Source organism: Panthera onca, chromosome C2 (assembly GCF_046562875.1).
Source record: "Panthera onca isolate mPanOnc1 chromosome C2, mPanOnc1 haplotype 2, whole genome shotgun sequence".
NCBI classification, from domain to species: domain Eukaryota; kingdom Metazoa; phylum Chordata; class Mammalia; order Carnivora; family Felidae; genus Panthera; species Panthera onca.
Genome location: NC_138347.1, coordinates 14,580,056 through 14,606,293, shown reverse-complemented (window position 1 = coordinate 14,606,293; position 26,238 = coordinate 14,580,056). Strand labels below are relative to the sequence as shown.

General features: G+C 37.8%; 2 protein-coding genes across 2 annotated transcripts; one reads left to right on the top strand and one right to left on the bottom strand.

The window, feature by feature from the left end:
• Window positions 1–1,570: 1,570 nt before the first annotated feature.
• LOC132682802 (keratin-associated protein 14-like) lies at window positions 1,571–2,388 on the bottom strand. The gene has a single exon (XM_060637986.2). The coding sequence runs from the start codon at window positions 2,368–2,370 to the stop codon at window positions 1,864–1,866; it is 507 nt and encodes a 168-aa protein (XP_060493969.1). The 5' UTR covers window positions 2,371–2,388; the 3' UTR covers window positions 1,571–1,863.
• Window positions 2,389–5,867: 3,479 nt separating this feature from the next.
• KRTAP15-1 (keratin associated protein 15-1) lies at window positions 5,868–6,653 on the top strand. The gene has a single exon (XM_060637987.1). The coding sequence runs from the start codon at window positions 5,893–5,895 to the stop codon at window positions 6,343–6,345; it is 453 nt and encodes a 150-aa protein (XP_060493970.1). The 5' UTR covers window positions 5,868–5,892; the 3' UTR covers window positions 6,346–6,653.
• The last annotated feature ends 19,585 nt before the right edge of the window (window positions 6,654–26,238 follow it).

Here is a 26,238-nt window from a genome sequence, read left to right as displayed (position 1 = left end):
GCAAAGACTCTGTTCACTATATCTGCATCTTATACCCCACTAGCTGAAAGCATGACCAAAGTAAAGTGGAGGCCTCTCAAACCTATCTCACTTATGTTAATTCAATGATCACTCATAAGTAAAAACTCTAAGACCATGAAAAAATGAGACTGGACGCTAAACCAGACAGAATAAACCAAGACATACGGTTACCCTGTGGGTAAGAATTTAGCTCTCTGTGCCTTCAGTAACATTGCCCTTGACTGAGAGGGTAAAAATCTGGGACAGAGGTGCTGATTCAAAGGTTGTCATCTGCCCGGATGTTTGGCTGAATGCTGAAACAGAATATTTGCATTGGCTTTGGGTTTTGTTTTGTCGTTGGTGTTTTCCAATGAGTGTTATCAACCAAACAACCGCAAAGCAGGAGCATGTTGGGACTTCACCAAACTTACAGGACTGACTCTGCTGTGCTTACCTACTAATAAATATTGGAATGTGTTAGATATTTAATTTAGAGACTTGGTCTCTTTTTCCCATTATTATTAAAATTTTATTTTAATTCCATTGTAGTTAATACACAGTGCTATATTAGTTTCAGATGTACAATGTAGTGATTCAACACTTGAGACTTGATTTCTTCTATGTCAGCAGAATGGGGTTAATGGAAGCCTCACCAAATCTAATTCACTAACGTCTAACTTACTACTGGAGAACTTCAGTCCACTTTCTCTTATATTTTAGGATACAGTTATTAGAGTAATCTTCTTTCTAAAATTATGTAGTATGTTTAATATCCTTTACAATTTATAATTATTCTGCATAAAAACATTGAAATTTCTCACTCCATACAGAACAAAAGGCCACAATTGTTTGTTTTCTTAAAAATATATGTCTAGGGGCACCTGGGTGGCTCAGTCAGTTGAGAGTCCGACTTCGACTCAGGTCATGATCTCACGGTCTGTGGGTTCGAGCCCCACGTCGGGCTCTGTGCTGACAGCTCAGAGCCTGGAGCCTGCTTCCGATCCTGTGTCTCCCTCTCTCTCTGCCTCTCCCTCATTCTCACTTTGTCTCACTCTGTCTCTCAAAAATAAATAAATGTAAAAAAATTTTCAATAAAAAATATATGTCTAGATTTTATCATGTGAAGATATGGAGTAGACATTAAAGATGAAATCATTTCTTTCAAACCAAAAAGACAGTTGATGATTTGACTTAAAAAAAATGTTTATTTATTTATTTTGACAGAGAGAGAGAGAGCATGAGAGAAGGCGAGGGGCAGAGAGAGAGGGAGAGAGAATCCCAAGCAGGCTCTGCACTGTCTGCATAGAGCCTGACATGGGGCTGGAACTCACACCCTGTGAGACCATGACCCAAGCTGAAATCAAGAGTCTGATGCTTACTCAAGCCATCCAGGTGCCCTGATGACTTTACTGGCTAAAGTAAAAAAATTTTAAATGATAAACACAAATATCAGAAATATCCATTCAGATGTTTAAAAGTAGTTTTGAAGACACAGAGTAAACAAATAATATGAAAATCTTATATGTGAAGGTCATATAATATATTTTTATTTAAACATATTTTTCCATTTTGTAAAATTTGAAACAAATGCACTAGAAGAAATAACTAGTTGATATTAAGAAAGAAACATGCCTCAGTACTACATCTATATAACTATAAGAAAACTGCTTCAACATCTTTCTTCAATGAATGTATTTTCCAATTACTGGAATTCAAGTTATTTCTAATCCATAATAGGTAACAGTATAAGTCAAATTTGTAAGCTAATGATACGACAGGAGATCAATAGGTCGCATGGATCTTGATATAGTAGTTACTGCGCTAAATTCCTAGACATAGGAGGTATTATGTTCAAACATAAGATTAGTAGAAGCCAGATCCACAGGTTGGTTGGTAAAAAGCAGACTGGCAACTTCTAGAAGAGAAGGACATTGGACGATAAAAGCTCGATCTACAACTCAGGGATGAAAAAGCATTGGGACCACACCCCATTGATTGGAAACCACTGGATCCAAAGCCCAGAAAGGGAGAGCCATAACCAAAAGATTGAAAGCCATTGGAGCCAAAGTCCAGAGACCCAGAATACATTGTCTGGCAGGGGCTGTAGAACATGGAGGTCCTTGGTCGGTAGCAGGACGTCTGGCAGGGGCTGGACACCAGGTAGGATGTCCGGAAGCCGGTGGGGTCACAGCAGGTCTCCTGACAGCCACTGTAGAGAGAGGAGCCCAGCTGGCACCTGCTGGGAGAGTGGAGATTAGTGCTGAAGAACAGGTTGTTGGGGTAGAGAGATCCACAGGAAGATCCTGGGTAGCGCAGGAACCCCCCAAGGGACTGAGAGGAGATGTTTCCAGAGCAGCAGTTGTGGGACATGGTGACAGGAGATGTGCTTTAGAGCAAGATTCTGAGTTTGAATGTCACATCTTGGACTGGGGCATTTATATACCCTTATCATTGGGTGTGCCGTTTGCATGACACATAAAAACAGGTTACCTTCTGCTTTTAATTGAATTGAAAAGATCATCATAATCAAACGCATGTAGTTTTTGTGGTTTTACAACTGGAAAGCACAGTAATGTTTGTGGCTTGGAATTCAGGTAATAGCATTGAATCTTCAAAGCTATTAGTCATCTTCCTCTACCAAAGGTCACCCAGCAGATCACTCAGAGAACTGCTTTAGAGGTAGACAGTGTCTGGGAGGAGGAAAGCTGGCTTAATTAAAAATAATTGATACCCCTTTCACAATCTGCCTCAAATTGTTGCCATCTGGATGGCAAAGTTGCTAACTAACTGATCTATTCATAGTCATTTCTTTTAAACAAAAACATACATTGATTGTTGCCAAGCAAGTTTCCTTAATGAATGGTGTCATCAGCAAGCAGCAATGGTAATATGCAAGATGTATGAGGATTTTTTAAAAGTCAGATCTCAATTTGAATGGCTTCAGTGAAATATTAACCGAGATTCCCTTATTTCAGGGAATTGAGGAATTCAGGGTTTGCTTAAAGTGTATGAAAACTAGTAAGAGTCAATCTTGGGGGCGCCTGGGTGGTTCAGTCAGTTGAATGTCGGACTCTTGATTTCAGCTCAGGTCATGATCTCACAGTTCATAGGATCGAGCCCTGTGTCAGGCTCTGCACTGGCAGCATGGAGCCTGCTTGGGATTCTCTCTCTCTCTCTCTCTCTCTCTCTCTCTCTCTGTCTCTCTGTCCTCCCCCACCTGCTCCCTCTCTCTCTTTCTAAATAAACTTAAATATATATATATATATATATATATATATATATATATCAATCTTAGTTTTTCTTTCTTGTGTGTGTATGTGTGTGTTTACTGTGGTATAAATTAAATATTATAAATTGCTTTATGCTATTTTGGAATGTTAGAGGTGAATCATCTAGGATTGCTGAAAAAGCATTAAAAAACCAAAACGTGGCAAAAATGCCCAATGTATTTCTATCTTTAATCAGAAGTAGTGTTGATCATTAAAAAAAAAAAAAAAAAAAACTCCCCAGACTCTGGAAAATGCTCTTGTTCTAAAGAAAGTTTATAAGGTAATTGCCTTGAAGTATTGGACCAAAGGAGCCATCTTAAGGAGATTCTTCCTTGCCTCAGAAAGCAACATACATCACTTTGACTTAAATTGTTTTCAGGTGTTTCTGACAAGCATTACAAAATTTCTAAAATAATGGTCATATTTTTTCTTGTTCTATGACTCATATTCCACCTCAATGTAGTAGGGTAATGAAGATTGATACCTTGAGGAAGTAGAGAGATTGAGAAAGTTTATCTTCCTGTGGCTTCTGTGCTGTTTGATTTGTTCATTTCACCGTAGAGCATTTCCTTTCCACTTCTGAACAAAAGTGTTGGAGTGCAAAAACCTCCATTTTGTGGAGGTAAGAATGTAAAAAAAAATCCCTAATACCTGACTTATAGAATATTCTTCCCCAGAAACAGCTTATATAAGAGCAGATGACATCCAAACAAGCAAGCAAATTCGATTTAGGTGAGTTGAATACACGGATGTTTTGGTGTTCCATATTTTTGTTTTTGTTTTTATTTTTGTTTTTGAGACAGAGAGAGAAAGATTGTCAGCGGGGGAGAGGGGCAGATGGAGAGAGAGAGTCTTAAGAGGTCTCCACGCTCAGCATAGGGCCTGCCACAAGGCTCATTCTCACAACTCTGGGATCATGACCTGAGCTTAAATCAAGAGTTGGATGCTCAACTGACTGAGTCACCCAGGCACCCCAATGTTCAATATTTTATACACAAATAAAATAGGAAGGTTTGGAATATAGTAGAATGCTTTCTGCTATTCATAATTAAGAAACCTAATAAATAAGATTTGCTTATTTTAGAAAGAGGACAAACTATGTTGGGTAATATATGAAACATTCTTGAAAACCAATTCATCTACTCAAAAAGTTCAGACCCATGAAGTCTACAATTTGGAAGGGAGTTTAACAATTATCTCCAGTCCTCTACCAGGTTGGAATCCCATTGACAACATCCTGATAAGCTATTCCCAGTGCCCTCAAGATGGAAATCTCATTACCTACAACAGTGGCTTGTCTTAGATTTTTAGCTGAATCTTACATTAAAGCTTCCACCTAGTAATCTCAGTTCTTTCTAGAATGAGTCTCAGCTCATTTCCACTGGACAACATTTCAATTTTTGAAGATGGGCATCCTAGGAGGTTTGCCCATTCCCACAGGATATTTTAAGCCATTTCCTGTAACCATGCACTACTCCACTTGCAGTCAATGATGACCTTGGCCGGAGAGTCTAGAAAGATACTAATGATACTAATTCTCTGGGCAGAATCAAAGGCATTCATTCTGAATTTCACATTATCGTCTTTTCTGATTTCCCCCACCCCATTTCAATTTATAAAAGTCATTTGTAACTATGAATTCTTCAAACATTTGTTATTTCTTTGAAGTCTACATAGCATAGACACTTTCCTAATTTCTTGATTTCCTTTACCTTCTATAGTAAAATTCCCACCCTATGAGAGGAAACTGTGAGACTAAAAGACCCATTTTTTTTTATATGTAGTGCTTATTCTCTCATTTTCAATCACATCAACACCACCAAAAAATTACTTAAACTTTATAGGGATGAAGAGTTTTTGACAATTTATCAGTGACTCTAACAGGAAGCAAGTCAACTTCAGGGCAAGGATTCCCCGACTTCAGTATTTTTACAATGTAATCTTCAAAGTACTCCTGCAGATATTAGACCCTCTATTTTTAAATCAAATACTTATACACACAAAAGCAGCTTGGGCACTTGTGTTGTAGGAAAACCAAAATCCAAATGTGTAGGATATTCATTCAGCTTTTCCATCAATTAGGAGTGCATAGGGGTTTATTTCTTCTATAAGGGCCACAAGATTTGGGAGAGGGAACAGAGAGTACGGATTTTGTTGTTGTTGTTGTTCTCAATTGGGTTCCTAAACTTGGAACAAAATAAATATCCCCTCCAGCCTACAAAGCACTTTTTTGAGAACTTTAAACATGGCAAATTTCTGACTGTGTTACCCATTCGATACAATATCTTGAGGGGTAGATGAATAAAACACCAATCTTAAAGGGACACTTACCATACAATTACATTCATCCACCCAAACCAGGTGAATGAGAGGTGACATTTTTACCTCATGAACAATCGCTTTGAAAAACTAATGAGATTCTTTCATTTAAAAGTCTTTGTTCATAAAAAAGGGCTTTGATGGTTAATGGATTTCATTTTGACTGGAGCCTAATTAAGCATTCTTATTAAAAAGGGCACATGCTACTACCCCATTGCTAGGGTATATAATAAGGTTCCAGTAGAAGGTAACAGTCACACTCACCAAACCTCTCTGCAACTCAGCTGAACTCAGAACCCCCAACATGCACTACAACCGCAGTTCTGGAAGCTTCTCCTCCAGCTCTCTTGGAGGTTACCTGGGGCACCCCGTTTCCACCTATGACTCTTTCTACCCCAGCAATGCAGTCTACTCTCCCAGCACCTGCCAGCTGGGCTCCTCTCTCTTTGGTGGCTGCCAGGAGACCTACTGTGAGCCCACCAGCTGCTGGACATCCTGTACTGGGGCCAGATCCTACCAGACATCTTGCTTCCGTCCAAAGAATTCCATCTTCTTCGGACCCTGCCAAACAAATTACACTGGATCTCTGGGATGTGGAAACATTGGCCTTGGGTCTTTTGGTTATGGGAGCGCTGGTTTCCAATCTCTGGGCTGTGGGTCCAGCTTCTGTCGTCCAACTTATTTTTCTTCCAGGAGTTGCCAGTCAACTTGTAACCAACCAGCTTTTAGCTCTCGCTTTTTTAGGTCAGCTTACTGAATATCCCCCATTATCTCACGGTTATGTTTGTACCTTATGAAATGTTAACATGCAGCTTGTCCAGTATCTGCAATCACCGACCATCTCCTTCAGCAGGACTTGCCGTCACAGTCCTCCCAGAAGTATGTGATTCACTGTGGACAAAGTGACCTTTTTTTCTAAATCAGACATATGAGATATATGTTGAAGTTTCATTCTTATGTCAATGCCCAGAATCCGTTCTGTTACTTTCTTTCTAAGATTTTTCTCTTATTGTTATCTTAGAATTCTTTCACTTAAATTTCAAATAGAATTGGCATTTAAACAATTTTTAACGTTTATTTATTTTTGAGAGAGAGAGAGACAGAGTGTGAGCCGAGGAGGTACAGAGAGAGAGGATGACACAGAGCTCGAAGCAGGCTCAGGCTCTGAGCTGTCAGCACAGAGCCCGATGCGGGACTCGAACTCACAGACTCATGGACCATGAGATCACGACCCGAGCCGAAGTCAGCTGCCCAACCGACTGAGCCACCCAGTCATCCCTAGAATTGGCATTTAAAATAAACTTTTTTCCTACCGTGAATTATGGCATTCCATTTTTTTTATTCATATGGTACATGTATTGAATGCATCACGCACCTTTGACTGTCTTCATTAGGAAAGCATCTTTTTGTTTTGTTTTGTATTATCTGTTTCATATGACATAAGTTACTCAATAGGAAATAAGAAATTTAAAGCACAATTCAAATACATGTCATATATTGCATGTTAAAAGGTTTATTTCCCCTGGTAGGTGGATTTGTTCATCTGATTGCTTTAGAGAATTGTTTTAGTTAGGCATTCGTTGGAAAAATATTTATTGATTTCTGATTATAGACAAGACATTGTTCTGAACAAAGGCCTAAATTCCCTGCCTTCATGAAGTTCACACACATACAATTCTAACTCACCATCATGTAGCAAGTGCAGTAATGGAGACAAAAAAATTTAAGTTTCAATAGTAATAAAACAAAAATGATTTCAAAAAAAAATGAGTAAATCACACAAAACTCATTACTGACAATCCAAAGAGTAAGTTACCACTTCATATAAAAAAATAAACAAATCTTGGGGTGTCTGGGTGGCTCAGTCAGTTAAGCGTCTGACTTCGGCTCAGGTCATGATCTCACAGTTCAGAGCCTAGAGCCTGCTTCAGATTCTGTGTCTTCTTCTCTCTCTGCCCCTACCTGGCTCATGCTCTATCTCTCTCTCAAAAACAAAAATTAACATTAAAAAATTAAAAAAAAAATAAACAAACCTGGTTGCTGATCCAATGTGTTAGTTGTAGTCCTTTGATAAATAGATGCCAAATAGGGTTTTCCCTAAAAGGGAATTATTGGTGGGGCGCCTAGCTGGCTCAGTTAAGCATCCGACTCTTGATTTCAGCTCAGGTCATGATCTCACAGTTTGTGAAATGGAGTCCCAAGTCAGGCTCTGTGCTAACAGCATGGAGTCTGCTTGGGATCCTCTTTCTCCTCTTTCACTGCCCCTCCCCCCCCTCAAAAAAAATAATAATAATAAACATTAAACAAAATTAACTACCATGGTCTCCATTTTCTTGAAAATATGGGCTGACAGTACCTATCTCCTAAAATATATAGTTTAAATTTGTGCCCAAGACTTTAAGCAAGATTAAATTAAAATTTTACTTATAAAGAAACTTCCTCTCAGTTTATAAAATTATGTTCATAGTTTTTTAAGATCATTTTCTCAGATACTCATGTCTAATTTGTAAGAGAGATTTCTAGCAGTTTTGTGATGGCTCACTGGAATATTGAAACCTCTTAATACACATTTATGTGTATTCATAGGAATAATTTCCTTTCTGCTAATGATCACCCCACACTCTCCAGCATAGTACTACTAAAAACACAACTCAGGCCTAGCTCGGCACGTGAAACATATTAGAGCAGAGGGCAACGTTCGGAGAATTTATTTTCCACGATAAATGTTAATCTGTTTGCCCATCTTGTGCTATTTCGCATCATCATATTTCTCACGTTTGCTCTATTCGCTTACTTTGTCATGATCCACCCCCCCTCCTTTGGTCATGCCCTTCTCTTATCATTCTCTACCTTTTTGCTTTGTTTCTTGCACTTTAACCAAGCATTTACTGTCTCCGTGGTTTCCAGGGCTCTTGGCACTATTCACATTTGGGTTGGATCTTTCTTTGTTAGGATAGAGCTGTCTTGTGCGTCCTAAGATGTTTAGCAGCATCCCTGGCCTCTTCCACTAGATGCCAGTAGCACTGCCTCCCCCACCTTCCCCACACACACCATACTTCTGTTGTGGCAATTGCATATGTCTCCAGACCTTGCCAATTGTCCTCTGGAGGCAAAGTTATTCTTTTGTTTGGAACCTCTGATTTAGATGGGTATTTGGGACGTGAGCTGCTTGGGATAGTTCTTAACGGTGAACACTGGACCTATCACCCAATTGGGATGGAGATAGGACAGTGAAAATACAATATTGTATTGCTCCCTGCATGAATAAAGTATTACGGGTGAGGACTACTGAATAAATGCATGGATATTTCATAAATCTAAAATAATGTTGAGCTACTCACTTGGTAAATATTATTCCACTGTTGCAGATGAATGTGGTAATTGTGATGATGTTTATAATTTCAATGACTGGTTCAACTGCAATTAGAGGGGGGAAATGGCATTTTTTGTGATGAACTTCTCGGTTCCAGAACATCTAAGTTGTCTGTTAGGATCACACCCATTCTTTGATCATCCTAGACCTAGAAGAAATAGCAAGACTTAGATTATCTTTTTACTTTCTTTCAGGTAATTAAGACCAATTGAGACCAATTTCTGGTTTATGGACTCTGCTTTAATACCTTTGGTATTCTGAGAGCATTCTTCAGTTTGTCTGACCCATTATGTACACCACACACACACACACACACACACACACAAAACAAAACAAAACACCTTCAATTCTTTTAGTATCTACCAGAAGTGATGAAGCTGATCATAAGCTACATTTCTTCATTTTGAAGCTTTGAAGCTGGTACCACGAGCTTTACTCTCTAAGTATCTCGACACCTCATTTCAGTTCATCATATGGGCACTTTACTGTCTATGAACTTCTTCAGGTGTGTCTACCAAATATTTCATGCTAACAAGCATCTACTCAAAGGGATTCATATTTCAAATACAAGAAGACAAGCTCATTAAATAAATATTTATTTGTCCCTGCTACATGCCAGGGTTTATGCTAGGTCTTGGAGGGTACAAGTTTAAGCAACAGTGTAATGGAATTGACACGCAGCTATCAACAACATTACAAACTAACTATAACTGTAGTTAGACTGACATAATCTCATGAGAAAAGAAATGAAGATCGGAGGACTTTTTCCAGAAATGTAAAGCTCAGGTTGGGACTTAGAGGATAATGCATTTGGACAGGCAGAGCAAAATCACAGGAAAGAAAATAGGACAAGTTCAATGTGCAAAGCACTTGTTTGAGGAAGTTCAAGGGCCCTCCTTTTCCCTTTGCAAGTGGAAGAGAGCTGGAACCAGAAAGGTTATCTGGCCATGGATATCATGCTAACAAATTTATATTATGCTGCATAAGGAATTGGAGAACACTGGAAATTCCTGAGTAATAATTTTAGAATTTCCTTCTGTCACCTAAATTGAATATGCTTTGGGGGGATATAATTTAAAATGAGAACTTTCATTTGATTGTTTTAGTCAATATTTCATTTGCAATAGGATTTTTAGTTCACTTTTTCTTTTTTCATGTTTTGTTAGTAGAATCCTTCTGGTCAGGAAGGTACTGGAATTATTTTGTGGTTGTGGGCTATAACTTACTTTCCAACTCTTGCCAGCTTGTCTGAGAGGAGCCCTCATGACAGGGACGTTGTCTTCCACATAATTTGTTACTTTCAGGGTATTGTTTAATAAAATGTTAGCAATTGATCCATCCTTATACCTAAAAATAAAAATTAGCTATAAAAAATTGAAATCATTAGCCTATTCACTTTTATGTTATTGCTAAAAGCAGTGGTCAAAATTTTGTGGGCTTTTATTTTTAATAATGCATGCTATAACAATATATTCTTATAACCCATGAAGCCACATAAAGAGTTGGGTTGGGTATCTGGTTTTGTTTGTTTGTTCGTTTGTTTGCTTGTTTGTCTGTTTTTTTTAAGACATGTGAAGTACGAAGGAGTTTATTTGTCTCTAATCACACAGTTAGTAGTATATTATAAACTCAGTTCTACTTTTAAAACTCTATTTATTTTAAAACCATATAACCCACTACAAGGAGTAAAATAAATAAAAGAGTACGCATCCTGAGAACGGTGAACTGTCACAATCTTCTAGGTACTAAAGTAGTATATATTTTACTTATTAACATTATCTAAGCATTTGACATCAAGGAAATACTGAGCAGTACTTTTTCAAAGATCTTAGATATTGGAGTATTTAGTTATTAGCATTCTGTGCCATTAATAAATTGCATTTCTACAAATTTATTCTCTGGAAAAGGCAAATGAATGCTAAAAAAATATTCTACAAGGATGTGGCAGGATATATGATGAAGTATTTAAGAATATTTATTTGAGGGGTACCTGGGTGGCTCAGTCAGTTAAGCGTCCAACTTTGGCTCAGGTCATGATCTCGTGGTTTGTGGATTCGAGCCCCACATCAGGCTCTGTGTAGACAGCTCAGAGCCTGGAGCCTGCTTCGGATTCTGTGTCTCCCTCTCTCTCTGCCCCTCCCCTGTTTGCACTCTCTCTCTCAAAAATAAATACACAATAAAAAATTTTTTAAGAAGAATATTTATTTGGGTAAGTAGAGCACAAATGGAGGAATGATAATAATAAAAAAGAAATAGTGTGGAGAAGTAGATGATATTGCATGCAACTGAAGAGAAATCCCAACTAGATTTACATCTCTGTGCGAAGACAGGAGTGTTCATGCAGAAGACGTAAGCAAAGAGCAGCTTTTCTTGTATAAGATACACTGCATTCTCTATAAACCCATTTGGCTACCACATTCTCATAACTACTAAAGTAGAGATTTCTAACTATTATGATATTGACTTAAGTAATTGGATTTTACATAATTGTACAGGGAACACAAAAAGAACCAGCAAGAAAATTAAGAATAGGGAACATTTTAATTTTCCTCTTTCATATGTCATGCTCAGAATATTTTTGCTGCATATTGAAACAGAGTAATGGAAGTCTATAATGATAAATCTAAATTGCTCAAGCTCATACTACCGGGCTGCTGTGAAGCTGTGGTCAATTAATTGTAAATTCATTTCATTTCCTTAAAATATGCCAATTTTGTACAGAGTCTATTATGAGAAATTAGGATTTATTTAGTTTTTCCGCTGTTCCCCTCAATCCTCAAAGATACCCTATATTTCAATGGGTATATATAACTATTCATTACTTCTTTATATTTTTTATTCTGTTGCATATACAACCATTTTTTATTTCTTGTTTTCTTCTTTAATTTCTTTTTTTAATTTACATCCAAGTTAGTTAGCATATAGTGCAACAACGATTTCAGGAGTAGATTCCTAATGCCTCTTACCCATTTAGCCCATCCCCCTCCCACAACCTCTCCAGTAACCCTCTGTTTGATCTCCATATTTAAGAGTCTCTTATGATTTGTCCCCCTCCCTGTTTTTATATTGTTTTTGCTTCCATTCCCATATGTTCATCGTTTTGTACCTTAAAGTCCTCATATGAGTGAAGTCATACACTCATTTTATGTACACAACCATGTTGTATTTGATATACATAATGGGATCTATTAAAAATAAAACTTGACATGAGCTCTATTAAGAAGAAAAATGTTTTCCTTTTTTAAAAGTGTTTTCTAAAACCACTAAGACCAAGTAACTGAAGAGAGTGAAAGAGACAAAGAGACAAAGACAGACAGAGAGTATTTATTGAAAGGCTGAGATCCTGAGCACCCTATGAGCTGGGATGTGGTAGAAAGATGACTTAAGATCCCATTTCTTAGTTTCCACACATTCTTGAGAAATCTAACTGTTTTCCTTCCATTTTTTAAATGTTTTTATTTATTTTTGAGAGAGAGGGCTCGCTTGTGCATGTGCGAAGGGCGAGGAAGGGGAGGGCCAGACAGAGGAAGAGAGACAGAGAAAGAGGGAGACCAAGAATCCCAATCTATGCTGTCAGCATAGAGCCCAGTGCGGGGCTCAAACTCATCAACCGGGAGATCATGACCTGAAGCTGAAAGTTGGATGCTTAACCAACTGAGCCATCCAGGTGCCCCTGTTTTTCTTCCTTTTAAACTTAGTTATCACAGACGATTTTTTCTGGCATGCGAGCTGGTGAGTTTGGTGACTTACATTTTTGCCTCAATTTCTTCATTTTTTACCATTAGATTAAATCATCTATTTGGCAGGATTAGTCTAGGGATTTAAAGAAGAAATTATGTGGGGCTCCTGGGTGGCTCAGTGGGTTAAGTATTTGACTTCAGCTCAGGTCATGATCTTGTGGTTTGTGGGTTTGATCCCGCATCGGACTCTGGGCTGACAGCTCAGAGCCTGGAGCCTGTTTCGGATTCTGTGTGTGTGTCTCTCTCTGCCCCCTCCCCCGCTCGCACTCTGTCTCTGTCTCTCTCTCCAAAATAAATAAACGTTAAAAAATGTTTAAAACAAAACAAGACATTACGTAAAAACAAAACAAAAACAAAAAACAAAAAAAAAACAAAACACTTGTTAACTGATGGAAGGCAGCTGATAATCAATTCTTCCTGCTATTATTTTATTAGTTTTGATTTGCATGTCCTAAAACATGAAGATTTCATTAGAGGATAGGTAGCAAACATTTACTGAATGTCAACTGTGTGGTCGTCACTGCACTGCTCTTGGGTCTACAAAGATGAGAAGACAGTTCTTATCCTCAAACAAAACACAGGGCAGTTAAAAAAAAAAAAACAAAAAAAAAAAAAAAAAAAAACCTAAAGTAGTAGAAAGAAAATCCCCATGTGTATTTAAGTACATTAGAAATAATAAGTTTTATCTTGCTAAGGAAGAAAATAGTTTTCAAATAGTGTACAATTCAAATGGACACTTTGAGTAGGAATTTTATTATTTCTCCTTCTATGTGTGTGAATCTTTAAAAATGTATCCGGGACAACTCTTCTCGCAGAATGTCCACACCATCCCTGACACAGCCGGCCTCACCATGCAGTTGGCCAATGCGCCCAAAGGAAGATTCTCACAGGGCAGAGGCTTTCCAATTTGTGTCATCCTGTCCCATACTGAGAAACAGATGTTACTTCACAATCTATGCACTTCTCTCCCTCTTCCCCTCTTTCAAAAACCAAACTTTCAGAAAAAAAAAAGTGTATAAGGCGACGGTAACATTTTCTGTCCCCTCTCATCCCATCCCAACCCATTTTATTCTATTATTTCTCATTGAAACAAGTACTGATGAACCATCAATAAATAGATTTCATGACCCACTAATGATACAAGACTCACATATTGGAAGCTTTTGCAATTGAGATTATCCAGATGGGAGTTATTAAAGCAGCAAATTCCATGCCTTCCTGCTCAAAATCATCTCAAAAAATTATATTTCTTTATATAATAGCCCACTGTCTCTCCCCCAGTAAGTGGAACAAAATTCCTATTAAACCATGGTTCAAACACAGGTCACTAGATGGCCACTGAAGAAATTTTAGATTGCTGGACACTTTTAATGAGATGAAATTGCAGACCTTGGACGGGGAGATAATTGAGGACAAAATCAGGGTCTCTGCCCTAAAAGGGATAAAAAAACAATTAGGAAAGTATATTGATGCAAGTTTAAATAAATGTTTTTTTTAAATAACCCACATATATCTCTGCTTGTATTAGTGATCCAAGAAAGATATTAATTGAGTAGATACTCAAGTTGAGGTCTTTCAAATAATACTCAACAAAGTTTAACGTTTACATAGTGTTTTATTGTTTATATGGTACTTTAGCACATACACATTATCTTATGAGAACCATCTATTGTATTATAGAAGATATTTACTACCTTCACAAAGATAATGCATTATAATTTCCTCATAATGGAAGCCTTGCAGGTTACTAATACCCATGACTACAAGACTTCTCAAAAGAGAGCCAGGCCACTGACCAGTTTCAGGGGACCAGTTTCTCCACATGGTGGGATATCAGAGGTTTTCATAACTTAATGGTGGAACCCAGGGGATCCTCTGCTCAGATGATAGAACCCACTCTGATAATCCCAAGATCTGTTCTTTGCCAAGGATGGGGGAAGGAGAAAGTCTTGGATGGAAATACAGGGAACTAGCACAACACTGATACCAGTGGCATCGCTGAAAGAATCATGACAGTCACTGTGGAATTGGAAACTATCTTGAAAGGTACCGGAAAAACAGGAGATAAAGTGGCTTGGATAGGAAGACTTCAGGAGAGAAGCTAAAGGGAGCCCCCGAGGCCCTGACTGAAGCTTCCAGAATGACAGTTGATAGTGGCTGTGATGAATTTGTTTTTAGAAAAGTGGTCTGAGAGGCACCTGAGTGGATCAGTAGGTTGAGCATCTGACTTCAGCTCAGGTCATGATCTCACGGTTCTTGGCTTTAAGCCCTACGTCTGGATCTGTGCTGAATTTGTCAAAAATAAATAAACATTTGAAAAAATTTAAAAAATTTAAGAAAAGAAAGTAGTCTGAGATAGAGTCTATCACCTGGTATTCTCACCCATAAAAGGTTATTAGTGAGTGTAACGTCTAAATATGATGATTTGGATGAATCTATCACAGTAATGAAATTTCTGGCAGGAATATGTCCCATGAATTAACATTTAGTGGAATTTACTACAAGTTGGTGGTGAAGAAAATCTATTTGTATGTTATAAATCTTATAAAATACTTCATTTTTTGAAATCTTTTATCTTTTTAAAGAAATAGTTCAACATAATTTCAGCTATTAATACCCAAACACTGAATTAGAGTCCATGGCTAAGCATCTAGTACAACCAGAGTTAACTGGGTGCCTAAAAAGTAGGCCTTTAAAAATACTCTGATAATACAGCTTTATGAGAAGAAAAACTATAAACTAGCTGCCACCCACCTTTCTTGAAAACCTTTAAAGAATATCACATGTATTCAAAGGAACTGTGAGAAACCAAAAGAATTAAAAGTCAATACCTCTCACCGTGAAGATAGTAGAACCTGATGGCAGGTGGGTCAGAAGGGACTTCCACATCGATCAACCTATCAGTCAACACCCTTTGACCCATTGTGTCAGTCAAGTGCTGGGTACAGAGTGGTGAATGAGGCAGATGGGTATATACCTAGAAGTGGGATTTCTAGATCATATGGTGGTCCTATTTTTAATTTTTTGAGCAACCTCCATACTGTTTTCCATAGTGGTTGTACCAATTTACATCCCCACCAACAGTGTACAAGTCTTCTCTGTTCCCATATTTTCATCAAAACTTATTATCTGTTGTATTTATTTATTTGTTTGTTTATTTATTTATTTTGAGAGAGAGACAGACAGACAAAGAGAGTGAGTGCCCTCACACAAGAGGGGGGAGGGCAGAGAAAGAAAATCCCAAGCAGGTTACACACTGTCAGGGCAAAGCCTAATGCAGGGCTCGATCTCATGAACCATGAGATCATGACCTTAACTGAAACTTAAAATTGGATGTTTAACTGACTGAGCCATGCAGGTGACCCATTATCTGTTGTCTTTTTTTAAAAAAAATTTATTACATTTATTTATTTTTGAGAGACAGAGTGGAAGCGAGAGAGGGGCAGAGAGAGAGGGAGATACAGCCGAAGCAGGCTCCAGGCTCTGAGCCATCAACACAGAGCCCAATGCGGGGCTTGAACCCACAGACCATGAGATCATGACCTGAGCTGAAGTTGGACACTTAAATGACTGAGCCACTCAGACACCCCTGTTGTCTTTTTGGTAAAAGTCTCCTTAACAGGTGTGAGGGTGATATCTCATTGTAGGTTTGACTGCCATTTCCTGATGAGGAGTTATGTTGAGCACCTTTTCATATATCAGTTGACTCTTTGTATGCATTCTTCAGAAAAAAAATGTCATTTATATCCTTAGTAGACTCTAGTTACTATTTAGTGAATTTGGATAAATAAATGAGATGAGTCAGTCAAGAAAGCCAAAGCCACAATGGTTGATTCATCTAAAATATTGATAATGGAAAAAAGCAAATTATTAAAGTCATTTCTGTTTTCTTAGCAATCTACAGCCTCATTTGGAATTAGTTTTACAGAAAAATCTAGGTGAGAGATCACTGTATCCATAAATAATCTGTAAGAATCCACCATTTCAGAAGCATAAAACCACAATCAAGAGTGCAGCCTGTCTTTGAAGAATCAGGGGATGTTTGAAGAAATCCATTATATTTTCACCATTTGCCCTATCTACTAACCCTGGAACTGATTTTTACAAAGAGTACTCTAGTTTTATTTTATTTAAAAAACATTGTGGTAGAGTTGAAATACCATGTTACATTCGATTCAGGTATACAACATAGAGGTTCAACTTCTGTATGTGTTATGCTACGCTCACCACAAATGTAGTGACAATCCATCATCATACAATGCTATCACAATACCATTGGCTGCATTCCTTATGCTGTACCTTTTACTCCCGTGACTTATCTATTCCAGGACTGGAAGCCTGTATCTCCAGCTCCCCTTTATCCACTTTGCCCATCCTCCAACCCCCTTCTTCTGGCAACCATCAGCTTGTTCTCCGTATTTATAAGTCTGATTCTGCTTTTTGATTGTTTACTTATTCATTTGTTTTTCAGACTCCATAAATGAGCGAAACTGTATGGTATTTGTCTTTATCAGTCTGGATTTATTTCACTTTACATAGTATCCTGTAGGTCCATCCATGTTGTCACAAATGGCAAGATCTCATCCTTTTCTGTGGTTCCACAATGTTCTTGCGTGTGTGTGTGTGTGTGTGTGTGTGTGTGTGACCACATCTTCCCTATCCATTCATCTATCAGTGGACACTTAGGTTATTCCCATATCTTGGCTACTGTAAATAAAGCTGCAATAAACATAGGGGTGGATATATGTTTCCAAATTAACGTTTTTATGTTCTTTGCATAAATACCTAGTAGTGGAATTTCTGGATCATTCAGTGTTTCTATTTTTAATTTTTGAGGAACCGCTGTACTTTTTTCCTCAGTGTTTGTACCAATTTACATTCCCATCTTACACCTGTCAGAATGGCTAAAATCAGAAAGACCAGAAACAGCAAGTGTTGACAAGGTTGTGGAGAAAAAGGAATCCTCAAGAACTACACTAGTTTTAATCTAATACATTGGGAAGTCACATCCTATGCCACTGGACCTTCCTCTCATTCTTTAAGAAAGAAAGAGACACTGCTTTTTTTATTGTTTTAATGTTTTTATTTATTTTTTCTTTTTAAATTTTTTTTTTTTAACGTTTATTTATTTTTGAGACAGAGAGAGACAGAGCATGAACGGGGGAGGGTCAGAGAGAGAGGGAGACACAGAATCGGAAGCAGGCTTCAGGCTCTGAGCCATCAGCCCAGAGCCCGACACGGGGCTCGAACTCACGGACCGCGAGATCGTGACCTGAGCTGCAGTCGGACGCTTAACCGACTGAGCCACCCAGGCACCCCTGTTTTTATTTATTTTTGAGACAGAGAGAGAGACAGAGCATGGCAGGGAGGGGCAGAGAGAGAGGGATACACAGAATCCGAACCAGGCTCCAGGCTCTGAGCTGTCAGCACAGAGCCCGACACGGGGCTTGAACTCAGACCGTGAGATCATGACCTGAGCCGAAGTTGGACGCCCAACTGACTGAGCCACCCAGGCGCCCGAGACACTGTTTTTATATTACCAGATCCCTGAGTAATTGCCAATAACCATAGATGTAACCAGAATATTCTACCTCATACTCTGGAAAATAATTTGAAAGAAAACGCCATTGTTGTTGAAAACTCCCAAGAACCATCATGGTAAAATCTATCAACTTGTAACAACAATAACCACAGCAAAGCGGTGTAGAGTTGGATACGTAGATCTATGGGGACAAAGAATAAGTGAACAGAAACTGATGACGTCTGCTTGCTACGGCCCCTTTCCCTGCCTTCGTTCTAGTTACACGGTCCAGCCCAATTGTTTGCCTCTGTGGCTCTTTACTACACATAAACTCTATATTTGATGTTTGCTCATCTTTAATGTCTGCTCATTCTTTAATATGTGTATATATATGTGTGTGTATATATATATATATATGTATATATATATACACACACATATATTTGTTTAATTTTATTAAATAAATTTAATTTATTATTTAATAAATTTTATTAAAATTCTATTCTACATGTATTTAACATTATTAAAATAAATATATATATTTACTTAATGTATATAATAAAATATATTTATTTATTTATATGAGAGAAAGAGAGAGCAGGGGAGAGTGGCAGAGGGAGAGAATCTCAAACAGGCTCTGCACTGAGTGTGGACACAGAACTAGATCCCACGACCCTGGAATCATGACCTGAGCCAAATTCAAGAGTAGGACGCTCAACTGACTGAACCGCCCAGGTGCCCTGTATCTGCTCACTCTTTCCTGGCCACCACCATGCCCCCTCTGCTGAAGTTCTAGGTGAGTGGTCACCGATGCCGTACTAATCATCCAACTCAGTAGTTTCTTCTCATTCCCTAAATGTCCCTGCCCTTTCTGAACTGCATGCCTTGGGGCCATTTTATCACTCTCTACCTGAAACTCTCTTCAACTTTGAACTGTTTGTGAGAATGTTTATCTGATGCTGCACCACCTTGGATTTTTCATCGTGCATCTCGCCTTAGGCCCCATTTCCTTTTATCCAGTCCTCAGATGTGGGCACCCTTCAGGGTAGAGTAACCAAGCCCTCTTGTTTATGCTCCATAATCCCTCCCAGGATGACTGCATCTACTTTCATATTTTTCACTACCAATTTTGCAGATAATTTTAAAACATGAATTTGAAATTGTAACTATTCTTCCAGAGAGTCCTGAATGGCAGCTCATCCCAGGCCTCTCTTACCATACATATCAACCATCAATATTTCCAGTGTAGCTTGTTAAAATTTGACCTCATGGTTATATCTCCTTATTGCTTTTAATATAAACCATTATTTCAATCACCATGACTCCAAATCTTGGTGTTGGTTTTATTTTTATCTTTCTCCTAACCGACATGACCAATAAGATTAATCTATACCTCTAGAATGTTCCACATCGCTGCTGTTTCTTTCCACTTCCACACTCCTATTTTACCGTCTTGTGCAGGCCTTTGTGACCCTCCTGTGAAGTAACATTGCAACAAATTTCCCATGTCTGATTTCTTTCCATACAAATCTAGTCTTTGCTTTGGATAAAACAATTGGATCGATAAAACAGAATTGAATACTAAAACAGAGTTGTCTTCTTAAAACAGTTTAGATAATATAATTTCTCCTGTTAAAGACATTCAGTGGTTTGCCAATGAGGATAACAGTGGTCCCAGTGCTGGGACATAGGACACCTACTTCACCCCAGAAGCCCAAACATTGTGGGCTAAATTGGACCTGCTTCACTTATTCAGTCGGCTATTCGGCCATTCAGTTATTGAGAACCCCTGCATACCAATGACTGCTCTGTGTTTTGTTCCACTGACATGTATTGATTGTGCCCGTATTTCTTCTTCTTCTTTTTTTTAACCTGCACAAGCTTCAAGATCTTAAAATAGAGAGGTTAAAAGGTAACTTGCTACTCCATTTTTTCTTTTTCTTTTAATCTTGTAAGACACATCCTGGCTCCAACAGGGCAACAACCTCCTGAAGGAAACCTAGATACATTCCTTTCCACCCTGGGGTAGGTCCTCTGTTTGCCTGCAGTTCACCACTTCTTTTGAAACTGACCACTATCATGATTAGAATTTTTCAGTGAACTTGCACTACTTTCTGTCTTAAAGTTCAAAAGGTATGAAATAGTTCTTGAACACTAGTTTCCATTAAAAGTGAACAAAGATTCTGAGAGCGCTCTAAGTTTTAAAAAAAAATACAAAAGGTCGTGTTCCCTTGTGAAAGAAGGCTATTTCAACATATTGAATACGCTAAGTGTATCTGTGTGAAAACCTAACGTAACAATCCATTTTTAACTTTTTGAGAAACTTCACGCTATTTTCCAGAGTGGCTGCACCATTTTGTATTCCCACCAACAAAGAGTGCAAGAGGGTTCCTCTTTCCTCACATCCTCGCCAATACCTGTTATTTCTTGTGTTGCTAAATTTAGCCATTCTGACAGGTGTGAGGCAGTATCTCATCATGGTTTTGATTTGTATTTCCCACTATGAGTGATTTTGAGCATCGTTTCATGTGTGCACTCAAAAGATACAGATTTGAAGACGTACACGCACCCCAATATTTAGAGCGGCACTATCGACAATAGCCAAACTATGGAGAGAGCCCAAATGTCCATCAACAGATGAATGGATAAAGATGTGATACACACACACACACACACACACACCACACACACACACACTGGAGTATTACTCAGCCATGAAAAAAGAATGAAATATTCCCATTTGCAACTGCATGGATGGAGCTAGAATGTATTATGCTAAGCGAAATAAGTCGGTCAGAAAAAGAAAAATACCATATGTTTTCACTCCTATGTGGAATTTAAGAAACAAGACAGATGAGTATAGGGGACGGGGGAAAAAAAAGAGAGAGAGAGAAACGAACCATAATAGATCCTTAAAGATAGAGAACAAACTGAAAGTTGATGGAGGCAGGTGAGTAGGAGACAGACTAGATGGGTGATGGGTATGAAGGAGGCCACCTGTTGTAATGAGTATTGGGTGTTGTGTGTAAATAAATGATGAATCACTGCATTCTACTCCTGAAACCAATATGCAGTGTATGCTAACTAACTAGAATTTAAATAAAAAATTTGAAAAGAAAACAAAAACAAAAGCAAATGCAACCTAAGGTAGTGTTTGAAATGCAATGTCCTGAGTCCTTCCGGGTAGCTGTCTTATACTCATTTACATAAACTGCTGGGCTCTCACTGTTGTGTGACTAGAGTCTGTTCTTTGCATGAAGCATCTTACCTAATTCTTACAACTCTTTGTGGTAGGTACCCCAAGTCAGAGAAAATCAATAACATGCCCAAGGATACATGCCTAATGACTTTTAAAGCCAGGACTTAGGTCTGTCTGATTTTCATTCGGTACTGTTCTTTCACAGAAGAATCTTCAATATAGTCCCAACCTGCTTTTGCAGATTCATTTCTTACCACACTCCCAGTTGTTCATTAATGTCCTATCAACGCCGTGCTTTGATACACCTTTGTTTTTGTTTGGGATATTGCTCTGTTTTTATATGTTGAAATGCTGGACATTCAGCCTGTTCACACTTTCACCCTCTCTGAGGAATCCCTCTGCTTGATAACATGGTACTTACCATTTTTCTCTGGTATCATGACCACTCATGCATGTTTATTTCCTACCGTTTGAGTATTACCTTCATTAAAAATCTAATACAACATCCAGCCTAGTTTTTTTCTAATCATATACTAGATATTCCATTAGTTTTTATTGCATCGTACTTATAATTAGAAAAGGCTTCCCCGTCAAACAATGTTTTAGACACTGATGCCTATAATATTACTCTCATTGTCAACTTTCTAGCCATTAACAGGTATGGAAATACTCTGACATAGTAATCATTTTCTTTGTCATCTAATACTTCTCTAAGAGATAGTAGATGATGTTCTGGTGAGGCCGGGATGGACATCACATGGGAGTACCTACTTAGTTCGTAACAGATGTTCCATAAAATGTGAATTATTGCATAAGGAAATAAATATCATAACTTCATGTGTAAGCATCACTAGTCCAGCAATGATAGCGGGGTCAAAAAGAACTTAGGCCTTTATCCAATTCTCTCACCCTTTCACTAAAGGAATAGGGATATGGTATATTGATGGAGGTGACTTTCTGAAAACTCAACAATTGGCTTTCCCTTATGAAAACCATGTTGCTAAGCAACCCCTGTGCATTGGTATATCTCTTTCCCAAACCTTCTACCATGAGAACCGTCTGGAATTTTTTCACTTGTAATTATCACAGTCTCTTGAGAAATAAGCCACAATCCAGCCACTAAGCTTTGCTTTGTAGTTTGCATTGAATTTAACAGATGAGTGTTCCACCTGACTTCTGAAAACAGAGGTCACTGCCAGCAGACATTTCCAGAATGCAAATGGAGTATGATTGATGGCATGCCTCAGAAACTACGTCAGTTACTGCTCTCCATTATGTTCCCTAATTCTGATCTGTATGAGGTACTTGCCTTACAAAGGCTGTGCTCGGCACCGCACCTAGGAAATCATGTTTTCTGGTATTGAGCCATAACCTCTGTTTCCTTCAGGTTCAAGTGTTAAAAAAAACAACTGATTGACAAAGCCCTTTCTCTAGAATACTAGTGTCCAACACACTAAAACTCTGAAAACTTTCTTCAAGAAAGTATAAGTTTTTGTATTCACTTTTACATTTGCCATGTGTCTTGAAATTATAATAAACTATATATATATTATGACATATATAAACCATATATAGTAATAAACTATATATATTATATATAAATGTATATATATAGCTTTATATATAAACTAAATATATATAGCAATAAATTATATATATACATATAGTTTGAAACTCTATATTCTTTAATAACTAAAAAGAAAGGACTTTCACTAATGAATAATTTTTATTTTAGAGCCATTAAACAACATTCTAGGATATTTTTCTTATCCTAATCTGGCATAGATTTTTAATGAGAATTGTTCTAAATCCAAAAGATCCTCAGCAAGCTATCATTGGAGTACAACCACCTAAAGGAGAAGTTATGGAAAACTAGGTCGTGCCCATCCTAATTTGCACCAGTTTCTACCTCAACAGAAATGTCAGGCTTCATAGAGCAAAGAATTCAGACTTGGAAAGAAAGAATTGAGGGTTTGAAAAGTTTTATTCCAATCTTAAAATGGCTCTCCGTTGGCCTATAAATGATACTTAAAGTAGAAACTGGCAGCCTACATCAGGTCGTTGGGCTCCAGAATAATATCAGAAAAGACAAGGGTAAGTCTTGAAAACTATCCATATGATCAATGAGATGACGAGGGAACGAAAGAGTGAATGAAAGATCTCTGAAAACTTAGAAATCTCCAAAGCGGTGAGAAAAGAGGGAACAATTGTCATACACCCCCTGGTGTACGAAGGCACCACTGCAGCCATTTCGTCTTCCTCAACAAAAAAGGACGTTACAAACATCTGTATCAGATTCTACAGAATCTTGAATTGTGAGAAAATCGTACAGACTCGTGATTGTTTTTAAATTTTAAAATGTTGTTTTCTTTATAACCCTATCTACTCAGCACCTCATTTACATTACCTCTGCTGTTCAAATCATCTGCCCTCTAGTAAAGTCCAATCACCTTTAGCATAAAGAAGTTAGACTTTGTGTGTTAAGAGATATTTTGAATTAGGAAAATGTTCTGTGAAGGAGAGACTCCTTCCTTTTTTCAGAATTTTCCATCCCTCTGGGTTATCCTTTTAAATTTCGTCCTTCCAAGCACCTAGCCTATCTCCCATGAAATGTCTTGTTTTCCTGGAGCACTTTTGAAAATGTTTATCTTTCTTAAAAGGTATCAGATAGAGTTTGAGGTGTCATATATTCCATGGTGAAAGGGGCAAGGACAAGAGGAGAATGAGGAAAGATTGGCATCGACTACTCTTCCTTCACCATGTCCCATTAGACTGAGTCCCATTGTTGTGGTCTTAGCCTAGAGAATTTTCTTCAAATAAAGTGACCTTTCTGTCCATTCTCTACTTAGGATTATGGCTTTTGTTCAACAGCCCTACACAAAGTATTACTGATATCTATTCCAATTAATCTAAAATTACGTATGGTAAAAAAAAAAAAAAAAAGGAAATAAAAAGAATGCTATGGAGAGCTGATTACAGTCGGCCTCTGCTGCTAGAGTCTCCTTGATTTTATCTAGATACGCTCCAGTCAAAAACTTGTGATCTTAAACAAGACCCATTTTGTCCCTTTGTTTTTATTCTGGTTTCTAAAACTCTATTATGTTTCACCAATTTACGATCAATCTACATTGACCAGGGATGACTACCTGTCAATCTACCATCTGTCATTTGTCCACAGTGAAAGTTTATTTCAATACCACTACTCATGTGCGCTCTCTGACAACAGCAGGGTGTAGTAAAAAGAACAAACATGGGTTTTGGATCCAAATTCAAATCCTAGCGTTATCACCTACTAGCTGTGTGGTCTTGAGTAAGTCACTTAAACTCTCCGATTCAATTTCTTTATCCTTGCATTTGGGGATTATAATGTTTCCAGAGTTTATGTAAGGTATTCAACATTCCTGGTTTAAATTAGGTAGTGAATAAGAGAAGGCTATACTATTTTGGTATATTATATATCTATTATTATGCTTACAAATTCTGAGGTTCTTAGTATCTTTAATGTTAGCTGATCTCATTTCTCTTTTCTGCAACCACTTTTCTCCTTATTAATGTTCTTGTTTAAGGCCAGTGCTTTATAAAGCCACCCATGGAAACTTTAGTCGAAATAGAAGCAACAATATCTGCACTCCCATGTTCACTGAGCATTATTCACAATAGAAAGACACACAGGCAAACTACGAGTTCACCAATAGACAAATGGATTTAAAATGTGGTATACACAGACGATGGAATATTATTCATCCTTAGGAAGGAAACGCTGCCATTTGTGACAAGACGAATGAACCTGGAGGACATTATGCTAAGTGAAATAAACCAGATACAGAAGGACAAACACTACTTGATACGCTTGTGTGAAGACTCTGGCCCAGTAAATACCATAGAAGCAAAGAGAGAATGGTCATTGCCAGGGATCGTGGAAAGGGGGAAATGAAGAGGTATTAGTCAAAGGGTACAAAGTCGTGGCTATGTAATACGACAATCCCTGAGATGTATTGTATGTCGTAGTGCCTGTAGACAACAATGCTGTACTGGCCCATTTAAAATTTTGCTAACAGGACAGATTCTATGCTAAGTGTTTTCATGACTATCATCAGCATTATCATCATCACCATCATCATCATCATCATCAAGAGGACGGGAGGAAGCTTTTGGAGGTTATGGATATGTTTATGGCATAGATTGTGGTGTTGGTTTAGAGATATGGGATCTCCAAACTTATCAAGTTGTATGCATTAAATATATACAGCTTTTTGCATGTCATTCATATCTCAATAAAGTAAGTTTGGGAAAAAAGTAAAAGAAAGAAGTAGCAAAGCAGGGAAGAATTGCACCAAGTAAGGACAGACAGAGATATATAACATTTTTCTTAGGTCTAGAAATGTACACAAATTTTCAAGTGCCAGTCATAGTACCTAGCAGTTTCAGAAGAACATTGTTTGTATAAACAGGAGTTTATTAAACTTACCAGAAGCTGTTTTTTAATCACTAGAGGAAAGATAAATGTTATGATTAATTTCCAGGGAGCAATCAAGTATATATGAGAAACTAACACACTCCTTCCGACTATGATACATTTCCCAACCTTTGTATAACAAGACTAAAAGCAATTTAGCAAAACATTTCTATTTTCTCTGCACTTCTCATTTTGATTTCTGAAGACTCAATTCTCTTCCTTCATAAGCTTTAAAAAAAGACATAGAAGGGGACGCATCTAAAATTATGTCTTCATAATTTCAGTGACACTAGCTGATGAACACTCAAGCCGAAACAATCAACTTTAGTACTTTATCAACTCATATAAAAAGTGCTTTACT